Source organism: Erinaceus europaeus, chromosome 12, assembly GCF_950295315.1.
Source record: "Erinaceus europaeus chromosome 12, mEriEur2.1, whole genome shotgun sequence".
Taxonomy (NCBI): Eukaryota; Metazoa; Chordata; class Mammalia; order Eulipotyphla; family Erinaceidae; genus Erinaceus; species Erinaceus europaeus.
Window position 1 is genome coordinate 91,151,879 of NC_080173.1, and position 12,026 is coordinate 91,163,904.

The following is a 12,026-nucleotide window of genomic DNA, read 5'->3' on the forward strand; positions in this document are numbered from 1 at the left end:
GAAAAGAATGGATATAAAACACTTCACAGAACACTGACTTGCCCTTTTTTTTTCTTTCTTTTATATGGAAGCCACAACCCACGATGATTTTGGTTCAATATGTGGCCAATTCTCCTTTTAAATTCTCACATCCTGCCCCACTTTTTGCCGGGCTGGGAACCAAAACCTTGCACTGGAATGTCAAGTTAATGTCATTTTTAGAAATAAAAGTCTAAAAAGAGTTTCCACATCCAACCACTATGGAAGAACTTCTTGCAGCTGAGAAAAGTCCGAGTGGTGTTTATTCATTGTTTACTTTGGGTAAAAAAAAAAAAACAACTTTGTTTCTATAAAAACATTTTCTAAATCTGTTCTCCCAGGAGCATCTCAGGTCTCCTGAGGCAAGTGCTCTTTGTCCTTCTGTGATCTGTTTTGAGTTCGGTCCTTGCATATTTCTCCTTACTGTAGAAAGAATCCCTCCATCTGCTGATTGAGGTTAAGAGCAAGAACAAGCTGGGAGTCTCAAGTAAAGAGAGAAGACAGAACCCGGAAATGGTCTGGGCTGAAATGATCTGGGAAGAAATTCACAGAGAGCAGAAGTTAGCTCAGAGAAAGAAGTTAATAATTTCATTTCGAAAATAAGGACGGGGAGACAGACCCCCTAACACATTTGTCCATGGTTCCTTTTTAAAAATATATATTTATTTATTCCCTTTTTGTTGCCCTTGTTGTTTTATTGTTGTAGTTATTATTATTGATGTCGTTGTTGGATAGGACAGAGAGAAATGGAGAGAGAAGAGGAAGACAGAGAGGGGGAGGGAAAGATAGACACCTGCAGACCTGCTTCACAGCCTGGGAAGCGACTCCTCTGCAGGTGGGGAGCCGGGGGCTGGAACCCGGGTCCTTGCGCTTTGTGTGCGCTTAACCCAATGCGCTACTGCCCGGCTCCCCTTGTCCATGGTTCTTTAAGAATTTTATCTTGAGCTTCAGTTCAAGTGTGTCTTCTATCTTTTGTCACCACAGGTAGAAATCCCGAATATTCAAAAACAGAGGAAACATTTAGGGAAGCTGGTACTGGACATGGACTCATCACGCACAAGGTATAGTAGCGTCTCCTTGCTTTTCTTCTATTTTTTTTTTTCTTGAAAGGAACATTAGTCATTGATGGGGGAGGAAGGGGATTGTGTGTGGATTTGCATGAGTGTGCTTTCATTGTTTTTCTAAATGCTGTCTTGGTTCTAGACAGTGAAAGTAAGTAAGTGTTAAGTCAGAGCTAGAATTCCCTGCACTCATGGAGGCCTCAGTCTAGCTTGACGATAGACAGCGGTCAAGAGAGCAGGAAGGACATTTCAGGCATCCATAAAAAGAAAAATGACAGGGGCTGGGCGGTAGCGCAGCAGGCTAAGCGCATATGGCACAAAGCGCAAGGACTGGCGTAGGGATCCCGGTTTGAGCCCCCAGCTCCCCACCTGCAGGGGGGTCACTTCACAAGCGGTGAAGCAGGTCTGCAGGTGTCTCTCTTTCTCTCCCCTCTCTGTCTTCGCCTGCTCTCTCCATTTCTCTCTGTCCTATCCAACAACAACGACATCAATAACAACTATAATAATAACTACAACAATAAAACAACAAGGGCAACAAAAGGGAATAAAAAAAATTAAAGAAAAAAAAAAGAAAGTGATACAGAGTACTTTGGGAAGGGATATGGAGAAAGAGTGTCAAAAGCATTAGATACGATAACACAGAAAACATTTTTTAGGGGTGGGGGATGGTGCAGATAGATTGTGCCTTGACATGCAGGTGACCCCAGCACCACGTGAGAGGTTCTGTCACACTAAAGAAAATGCCACATCTGGTTTTCATTTTCTTGAGGGGAGGGAAAAAAAAGTGAAAACAAACATTTGGGCTGAGAGATGTAGTTATATAAAAAAGTCCTGAGACCTTGGAGTCAGAGATGAAGTAACAAGACTGAGGTCATCTGTCATCTCTTTCTACGCTTGCTCCAGTCACTTAGCTGTTCTGAGTAGTAGTGTCCTCACCTGTGCACAGGTATCAACAACATTTGTGGGTTGAGAGACTACTAAGGGGTTAATGGAAGGGCAGACGAACTTTGGTAATGGATTTTGTGAGTTGTGCGCGCACGCACGCACACATACACACACACACACACACACACTGTAGTCCCGAATCTTTTAATTTTCTAAACCAAAGTAAAAAAAAAATAATAATAACAACTGTGGATTGACCTAAGGAAATTGTTTTGAAGGTTACACATGGTCCCATATGCTTTAGAAAAGTCTAGGTTGCGAGGCAGGGTGGCAGTACACCAGGTTAGGTGTACATAGTGCTAAGTGCAAGGACCAGCGTAAAGGATCCCGGTTCAAGCCCCAGCTCTCCACCTGCAGAGAGGTCACTTCACAAGTGGTGAAGCAGGCCTGTAGATGTCTATCTTTCTCTCCCCCTCTCTGTCTTCCCTTCCTCTCTCTATTTCTCTCTGTCCTATCCAACAACAACAATGGGGAAAAAAAGATGGCCTCCAGGAGCAGTGGATTCATAGTGTAGGCACCAAGCCCCAACAATAACCCTGGAGGAAAAATGAAAGAAAAAGAAAAGTTGAGTTTGCTTCTATAGCTAGTCCAGACAATAAAATTCTGCATCTAGACAGATAAAATGTATAATAGTAACCCCTCACACTCAGAATTTTTTTCAAGTGAAGTTTGATTAGCAGAGAAACAAAGTTTTCTGTAGTTACTTTGTTTCCCTGAGTGATTTCTTTTTTCTTTTTTCTCCATCTGTGCCTAACCATCTCTTAAAAAGCTGACTGCCTTTTCCAAGATGGAGCTTAACAGCATTCCCACATACGCAAGGTGCCCTTTACAACAAATACCAAGTAAACACAAATGTACGGGATGAAAGCAAAGCCAGTGTTATTAAATTTTGAATCCTGTTGTCTATGAAAGACTATGATTCTGAAGTGTGTCTTTTGTTAAAAAAGAAGAGGGACAGGAAATGGGAAGTTCTTTAAGGTATTCTGATACAGCTCCTGGATTTTGTTCCTCATGTACTTGGAGGGACACTGCATAATATTTAATGATCTAGTATTAATTGTCCCTGTGTTCTTATATTGTATAAAATCATCTCCTAGGAGTTGGGTGGTAGCACAGAGGGTTAAACGCACGTGACGCAAAGCGCAAGGACTGGCAGAGGAATCCCGGTTCCAGCCCCTGGCTCTCCACCTGCAGGGGAGTCACTTCACAGGCGGTGAATCAGGTCTGCAGGTGTCTGTCTTTCTCTCCCCCATCTGTCTTCCCCTCTTCTCTCCATTTCTCTCTGACCTATCCAACAAAAATGACACAAATAACAACAATAATAATTACAACAATTAAAAAAAACCAAAACAATAAGGGCAACAAAAGGGAATAAAAAATAGCTTTAAAAAAATCATCTCCCGGGAGTCGGGCTGTAGCGCAGCGGGTTAAGCGCAGGTGGCGCAAAGCACGAGGACCAGCATAAGGATCCCGGTTCGAACCCCGGCTCCCCACCTGCAGGGGAGTCGCTTCACAGGCGGTGAAGCAGGTCCACAGGTGTCTATCTTTCTCTCCTCCTCTCTGTCTTCCCTTCCTCTCTCCATTTCTCTCTGTCCTATCCAACAACGACAACAACAATAATAACTACAACAATAAAACAACAAGGGCAACAAAAGGGAATAAATAAATAAAATAAATATTTTTAAAAAAATTAAAAAAAAAATCATCTCCCAGGGCAGGGAGGAGACAGCATAATGGTTATGCAAAAAGCTGTCTTGCCTGAGACTCCATAGTCCCAGGTTCAATCCTCCACACTGCCATAAACCAGAATTGAGCAGTGCTCTGGTATAAATAAATAAACAAATAAAATAAATTCCCAAGGGCCTAGATGGTGGCACACTTAGGTGACACACATATTACCTACTGTGCATTAGAACCCAGGTTCAATCCCCCTTTCCCTACCTGCAGAGGGAAAGCTTTACAAATGTTGAAGCAGGGCTGCAGATGTCTCTCTGTCTCTCTCCCTCTCCCTCTCTACCTCCCTTCCCTTTCAATTTCTCTCAGGCTTATCAAATAAGTTTTTAAAATATATTAAAAAAAAAAAAAACACCTCTCCCATAGCACGGATGTCCAAGCCCCGTATGTAAGAAGATTGAAAAAAAAAAAAAAAGTTGATTTTCACACTGATATAGGATGTTTAAGGACCCCATGTTCCTGACTATGCAGAATGATTTCTTTCTGTGCTGACCTGAGATCTTGTCTTTGCTTCTATAAGGAAAAAACTCTAACCCCTCTGTGAAGTTTCTAGTCAGAATACTCAGTGTACACCTTTTTTGTGTAGTCTTCTTAGGAGAAGGAAAATTACTCCTGGTTGCAGCCATGGACAACCTCATCTTGTGTTATATTTTTGTTTGTTTTGTCATCTCCTAGGCTTCACCACTCAGAGTCGACTTTGTCAGGTACAGAGCGAGAGAGGGAAAGAAACCACAGCGATGAAACTTCCTTCGTTGTAATGGGGCCGGTGTTGTGTTTTTCAGCGGTAACACCAAATGATACGGATTCTAAGGCTTCAGAGCCTTTAGGGACATCTCATACTTGATGTAACAATCATTTTTATATTTTGAGCTTATTATCTCCTATATATTAGGATTTTGTAAGAGAATCTCTACCTCCCCTATCCAAATGTTTTATGCTTATAGATATCAGCCTAGTTCTTTAGTAACCTTTATTGTTTCAAAATCCCCTCCACAAAATTCTTTTTTAAAAATTGTCTTTATTTATTTATTGCATAGAGACAGCCAGGAATCGAGAGGAAAGGGAATGATAGAGAGGGAGAGAGACAGAGAGACACCTGCAGCCCTGCTTCATCACTTGTGAAGCTCTCCCTTTGCAGGTGGGGACTGGGGGCTTGAACCCAGGTCCTTGCACATTGTAACATGTGCGTGCAACCAGGTGCGCCACCACCCAGTCCTCCACAAAATTCTCTAGGTAAACTTCATTTTAATCTGATCCATCTCCTTTGGTTTTTTTATAATTATTATCTTTATTTATTTATTCAGTAGAGACAGCCAGAAATTAAGAGGGAAAGGGGGAGAGGCAGAGAGACACCTGCAACACTGCTTCACCATTTGTAAAGCTTTCCCTTTGTAGGTGGGGACTAGGGATTTGAACCCAGGTTCTTGCACACTGTAACATGTGTGCTCAACCAGGTGCTACCATCCACCCCCACCCCCCATGTCCTTTGTTATATATTTTTCCCCAATGCCCTCTGGATAGTAGTAAGTGTGGAGGCTGATGATTTTCTTTGAATAAATTACTGGTAGTACAGCTTTTCAAAAGCACCGAAAGTCGTGGGTTCAATCCTCAGCACCACTATGATCCAGAACTGAGCGGTGCTCTGACTTTTTTTTTTTTAATTAGTCAGCTACAGATGTCTGCTTTAGTAAACATAGTAGAAAAACAAACCTAAGACCTCAAGTTCTAGATTTCTCTATCTGTCTAGCATGAAAAGAACCCTTAGGAAAGGTAACTTCTTTCTTCCCACTTTAATCTCAGCATAGCCATTTGCAGCCTACGTTAATCTGTCTTTTAAGACTCTACTGAAAGATGTAACAAGTCAAGCCACCCCCCAGGTACCCTGCCTTCCCTGCACACATACACACACACACACACTCCCTCTCTCTCTCTCTCTCTCTCCTTCATTCTGCATCACCAGAAAGGCTGCGTCTCAAGATAAAGTCCTGAAACTAAATCAGATGTCATTGTCCTAAACAGTAAGGATCGCATCACATTCTCCTCTCTCACCCACACTGCTTCTCCGTTCACTCAATGTGTACATTATGTTCTGTTCCTTGTAGTGTCCTCCTTCGGATTATCAGAGCTTCATTTGTCCCTGTTCTGTCCTTAGGGAATTATATTATCCAGACTCAATAGTGTATTTCAACTGGAGACATAGTCTGCCTTTACAGAAAGACAGGATCTTTTAATCCCTTACCAGCACATCTTGATCAGTAGTCCCATGATTGGGTCTTTGAATTATACCACTCTTGTGGTGCTGTCAAATTTAATTAGGTCTGTATCCAGGGTGTGCGTTTGTCATTATTCAAATAGATTTGGCTTGTCTGCTTCAAAACCCAATTATCTAAATTTTATTATCTTCAGAAGACTCAAACCTAGGAGATGGATAAAAGACCATAGATTAAAAAAATAAATAAAGGTGAATGCAGGGAGATTGTTATGATGAATTAAAGACAAAAAAGAGGAAACTGAATTATATGTAAACTCCCTTTCTTTTTTCTTTTTTCTTTCTTTTTTTTTTTAAACCAGAGCACTGCTCAGCTCTGGCTTATGGTGGTGCAGGGGATTGAACCTGGGACTTTGGAGCCTCAGGCAGGAGAGCCTATTTGCATAACCTTTATGCTATCCACCCTCCACGCAAACTCCTTTTCTATAATAATCTTATTTTGGCAGTGCTTAGAAAGAATCCATTCCTTTCCAAATCGTACCTCACTTTTTTTCTGAGCTTGCATCTCTCGATCAAATATTCTGAGTCCAGGACACTTTGTTTTTGCTGACTACTTCTGGATTCTATTTCTATGAACTGAATTGTGCCCCCCACCCAATATATATATATTGAATCTCCAATCCCTAATGTGACTCTATTTGGAGATTGAACTTTGGGGAAGTAATTAAGGTCACATGGGTCCGTGAAGGTAGGTTCCTCATCTAATAAGGCTGATGACCTTGATATAAATCAGAGGGAAAGAGATATTTCTCCCTGTCTCTGTATATGCATGGAAGAAAGGCCAAGTAAGGACAGAGAAAGATGGTGGCTGTTTGTAAAACAGGTAGAGGAGACTCACCGGTACCAACACTTGGATGGAATTCTTGCTCTTGAATTTCTAAGCTCTCAGGACTGGGGGAAAAACAAACTTCTGACCCCACCAATGTGTCTGGGAACCTCACCTCTCCAGAGATGAGCCAACCGAGGCTGCTGCGTGGGAGAGGGATCAGGAACTCGTGCCGGGCTAGCGTTGCAGGAGAGAGAGACTCTCAGACTCTCGGAGCCAGAAGGCAATCCAGTGTGTTTAATCAGAAAAGAATCTGTATTTATACTCGCCAAGAAGGAAATAGTAGGGTGAAAAACAGGATGTGACATAGAGAGGGTGGAGCGAAGAGAGAGTGCAAACCAGTGGGGATTAAAAGGCGGAAAACAGGCTGTGACTAGGAGAGGGGGCAGAGCAAGAAGAGAATGCGAACCAGTGTGTCGTATGCTTTACATTGGGTTCTAGTTCTCCCCCGCCAAGAGAATTGGATCAGTCCAGTTGGTTTCGCGGGCCCGCTTGGCCCCGCCCCAAGGAACCCCGAGAGAGGGTTCCTGAGTTCCAGAGAGAGAGTTGGAGAGTTCCACAGTTGGAGAGTTGAAGAGTTGCAGAGTTCCAGGGTTCCTGAGTTCGAGAGTAAGAGAGAGTGCTTGCGCTGCGGCAAAGAGACAGCAGAGTTCTGTTTGGTGATTAGTTTGTCTTAGTTTATGAATCGTTGTTCTTGAATAAAGAAATACAGCTTCCAGAGTTCCAGAGTTGGAGAGCTCGAGAGTAGGAGAGAGTGCTTGCGCCGCCGCAAAGAGACAGCAGAGTTCTGTTTGGTGATTAGTTTGTCTTAGTTTATGAATCGTTCCTGAATAAAGAAATACAGCTTCCCTGCCCAGCCGTACATCTCTGGTCGTCTCTGTTACCCGCCGTGAAGCTAGCCCGGCCAGCTGGAGCCTCAGAATTTTAACAACACCAGTGGGATTAAACCAGTGCCCTGCAGGCAGGGCGGCTCTCAGGTAAAACAGTGATTATGTAAATAGACCACAGCGTTAAGCAAGTGGGAGTTGGCATACTGCCCAACAACTTTCTGCACCCCATAAAGAATTTTGGTCCATGCTCCCAGAGACGTAAATGTTAGGAGAAGATGACCAGAAGGCTCTGAACTTCAATTCCATCAGGACCCAGAGAGAGAAGTGGAAAAAAAAAAAAAAAGGGAAGGGCACTCATTTTACTTAGAAAGGAAGAGAAAGCAGGGCCACAGAAAATATGGGCAAATATATATAGACTGTTATAAAAATAATAGTCAAGCCCTATCTGTGTTCTTGGGAGAACTAATGCAATTAAGGAATGGGAACACAGTACTCTGGTGGTGGGAATGGTGTGGAATTATACCCGTTACCTTGAAATTTTGTAGATCAATATTAAATAACTAATAAGAAATTTTAAAAAGATATCCACCTTCTTTGGGAAAAAAAATCAACTAATCTGAGTAAATCTGAACATTGTGGAGGATACTGAGCAACTCCCAAAATTAAAGAAATTGAGGGGGCCAGGTGGTAGTACACCCAGTTTATCTCACATGTTACAATGCACAAAGATCTGGATTCAAGCCCCTGACCCCCGCCTGCAGGGGAAGCTTTGTGAATGGTGAAGCAGTGCTGCAAGTGTCTCTCTCTGTCTTTCTCCCTCTCTATCTCCCCCTTTATCCCTTGATTCCTGACTATGTCTATCCAGTGAATAAATAATACGGATAGTAAAAAATTTAAAACAAGAAACTGATAATAGAAGTTGAATTCTGGAGCCTTGACAGTTTTGAGAACCTCTATCCCTAGCATCTGAATCTTCATGCCATCAGGAATCTCTTGGGTTTTTGTTTGTTTGTTTGTTTGTTATGTTTTTGTTTTTACCTCAGCTTTTTTCCATATACAGTCATATTTTCTTAGACCCATTATTTTCATGGTCATTGTATGTCTATTGACTGTTGTCATGAACCTTCTTTATTTTCTAATTCTGCAAAGGCCAAGGACCTCCATATGTTCTGACTTGGCCTTTGAACTACTTCTTGGCCTGTCTGTTGGCCAGAGTGACAGACAGTCACAGTGTGCTGTTACTTCAGGGACACTTGCCTCGACTTCGGTCAAGGCCACTTAAAAAAAAAAAAAAAAAAAAAAAGGCAGCTCCTTCTGACCCCCGTATCAGTGTGGAGCATCTCAGAAAGTGAGAATTCTGATGACTGAGAAAAGGAGAAGCTTGACAAATGGAACTAAAATTGTCCCATTAAAGAAACTTTCCTGGGGACAGTTGGTAATGAACTGAGAAGAGTACACATGCTACAATGTGCAAGGACCTCAGGTTTGAGTCCCTGGTCCCCATCTGGGAAAAAGCTTCAGAAATAGTGAAACTGAGCTGCAAGTTTCTCTCTCTCTCTTTCCTCTCTTTCTCTCCTTCAGAAATAGTGAAACTGAGCTGCAAGTTCCTCTCTCTCTCTCTCCATTTCTCTTTCCCTCTCTCCCTTTTACCAGAGCACTGTTCAGTTTATGGGTGTGGGGGATTGAACCAAGGACTTTGGAGCCTCAGGCATGAGAGTCTGTTTGCATAACCATTATGCTACCTGCCTCTGCCCCAGATTTTTGTCTCTACCGTTATCTTCCCCTTACATCTCCATTTCTCTCTGTATCTAATAAATAAACAGATAAATAAAAACTTTTAAATGTTTTCTTGTCTATCTTCTTTTAGAACTTCTAGACTTCCTGTTGGCCCTGAACTGAGCTTGTTTTTATCTTTTTAACCCCCTTTCTCTTGGTTCTTGAAAGTATCCTACTTTTACCCTTTTCTCTAACCTCCACTAACCTTTATATCTTCTTTTCCCTCAGATTATAGGACAGTTGTTTTTACATTTCCCAGAGAATCATGACATTATGTTGTTACTTTCGTTGGAAGAAATGAACTTTTGTTCTTCAAAATTTTAAAACTCTTCTTGCACTAGTTGCTGTTTTTCTTCCTTCTGAGAATAGTGTAGTTCTTGAATTTATTAATGAGCCAGTGTCTTAGAAGACCCATATGTTGGCTGGGCGGTAGCACGTTAAGCGCACATGGCATAAAGTGCAAGGATTGGTTTAAGGATCCCAGTTCAAGTCCCCAGCTCCCCACCTGCAGGGGGGGGAGTCACTTCACAAGCATTGAAGCAGGTCTGCAGGTGTCTGTCTTTCTCTCCCCCTCTCTGTCTTCCCCTCCTCTCTCCATTTCTCTCTGTCCTATCCAGCAACAACAACAGCTTTAACAACAATAACAGCCGCAACAAGGCCAGCAGCAAGGGCAGCAAAAATGGGGGAAATGGTCTCCAGGAGCAGTGGATTTGTAGTGCAGGCACCTAGCCCCAGCGATAATCCTGGAGAGAAAAAAAAAAACTTATGTCCATAAATTCATGATTGATGTCACTTTTCCAAATAGATAGTACTTACATAGCATTTTCCAAGTTTCTTTTGATAATCTGTTACCTGATTCCTAAAAAATGGCCAATTTTGAAGCATTATATTTTTCATTTATTTTTATATTACTGAATTTGATGTCCACAGGAGTTTGAATCCACATCATTCCCACCACCAGAGTTCTGAATCTCCACTCTCCCCACTGCAATCCACCACAGTTCCCCTAAGGTTGTAGACATGGGCCAACCATCATTTCTACAACTATCTGTCCACATTTATACATAGTTGCCCCTTCTTTTTCTGATTCAATCCTCTTTCTCTCTAAGCCACTCATAACATTGTGGCTACCTCTGTATGTCCCTCTCTTTCTCTCTCTCTCTCTCTCTCTCTGGGTGCTGATGGAGCTGGAGTGCAGAGTCCTCTTATCTTTATCCTATCACTTCTCCCCTGCTGGGATTATAGATCAAGGTTGTTTTTGGGGAGCAGGAGGTAGAAGTTCTGGCTTCTATAGCTGCTTCTCTGCTAAGCATGGGTGTTGATAGGTCGATCCACACCCCCCAGTCTGTTTCTATCTTTCCCTAGTGGACCAGAGCTCTGGAGATGCAAGGATCCAGGACACATTGGTGAGATCATCTGCCCAAAGAAGTTAGAATGAAGTCATGGTAGCATCTGTAACTTGGTGTCTGGAAGGTGGCAGGACCTAGAGCTATAGAATTATAACTTGACTCCATAAGCTGCTATGGGGGTATATTCATTATCTGTGATCTAAATTAATTATGATATCTCATATTTTACATAGCAGAAAGACTCCATAAGACTTCATTTTAAATCATTGAACTTCAAGAATTAATTAAATACATCATTTCTGTGTAACAGCCCATTATAATAAAGAATCATCTGGGAATTTTGGCTGAATCTTTATCTGTTAGCTTAGATGATTTAAATCTTGGAGTAGAATATATAGCCTGTCTAATTTTCCCAGAATTCTCATGTTGGACTCAGAACTCTTTCCCAGGACATGTCTCTAGCTCAGGGTTTATAGGAATCCTTTAAGTCCTTTTTAAAGTAAATTTTCCATGGGTACACTTTTTCAGTGACAGAGAATCCTTAATTTTGCAAAGAGCATAGTCTCTCATTTCCCTTCCTTGCATGATAAAGCCCTGTGTTTTTCTTATTTTTTTCCTGCACATGAAAAATGAGAAAGAGAAAAATGGATAGTGGACAGATGTGAATATAGACAACTTAAGCAAGTAAACTTTCAAATTCAATAATAATCAAAATGTCTCTTGGACATTATGAGAGATAAGGTGATGCTCAGAGTAAAAGTGGGATGTGTGTGTCCAGGACCTCAGTGTTGGGTCTTGTGACTTGCATACACATACTTACAGATGTGAAAATAGACCCTTAACATCGTACAGTTTTGTAAAGCACTGTCAAATCACAAATAGTACATTTTTTACATTGTTTAGTGAAAATGCCTAGTGATTAGATTCTTGACTCTCCAAAGGATGGTAACATGCTCTTTTAGCCTCTGTGTTAGCGGATCCATGAATCAGAGCACACAGAAATGTCTGACAGTCATTATACTATTGATCTGCCTTGTGTAGAAGAAATTCTTTTTTTTTTAATTTACTATTGGTGATTTAATAATATTCAGCAACATGTGGGATAAGAGGAGTCCAATTCATACAATTCCCAGCACCAGCATGTCAGATCTCATCCCCTCCATTGGAAGCTTCCCTGTTCTTTATCCCTCTCTGAGGATGGACCAAAGATCTCTAAGG

General features: G+C 41.7%; 1 protein-coding gene across 5 annotated transcripts in view; it reads left to right on the plus strand.

Annotated features, from left to right (window-relative positions):
- The window catches only part of ARHGAP44 (Rho GTPase activating protein 44), a 202,981-nt gene that overhangs the window by 129,232 nt on the left and 61,723 nt on the right, over positions 1 to 12,026 (plus strand). For all 5 annotated transcript variants that reach the window (XM_060204450.1, XM_060204448.1, XM_060204451.1 and 2 more), the window contains exon 6: positions 1,003 to 1,079. In XM_060204450.1, the coding sequence (XP_060060433.1) occupies positions 1,003 to 1,079 (77 nt within the window). The remainder of the gene's footprint in view (positions 1 to 1,002; positions 1,080 to 12,026) is intronic.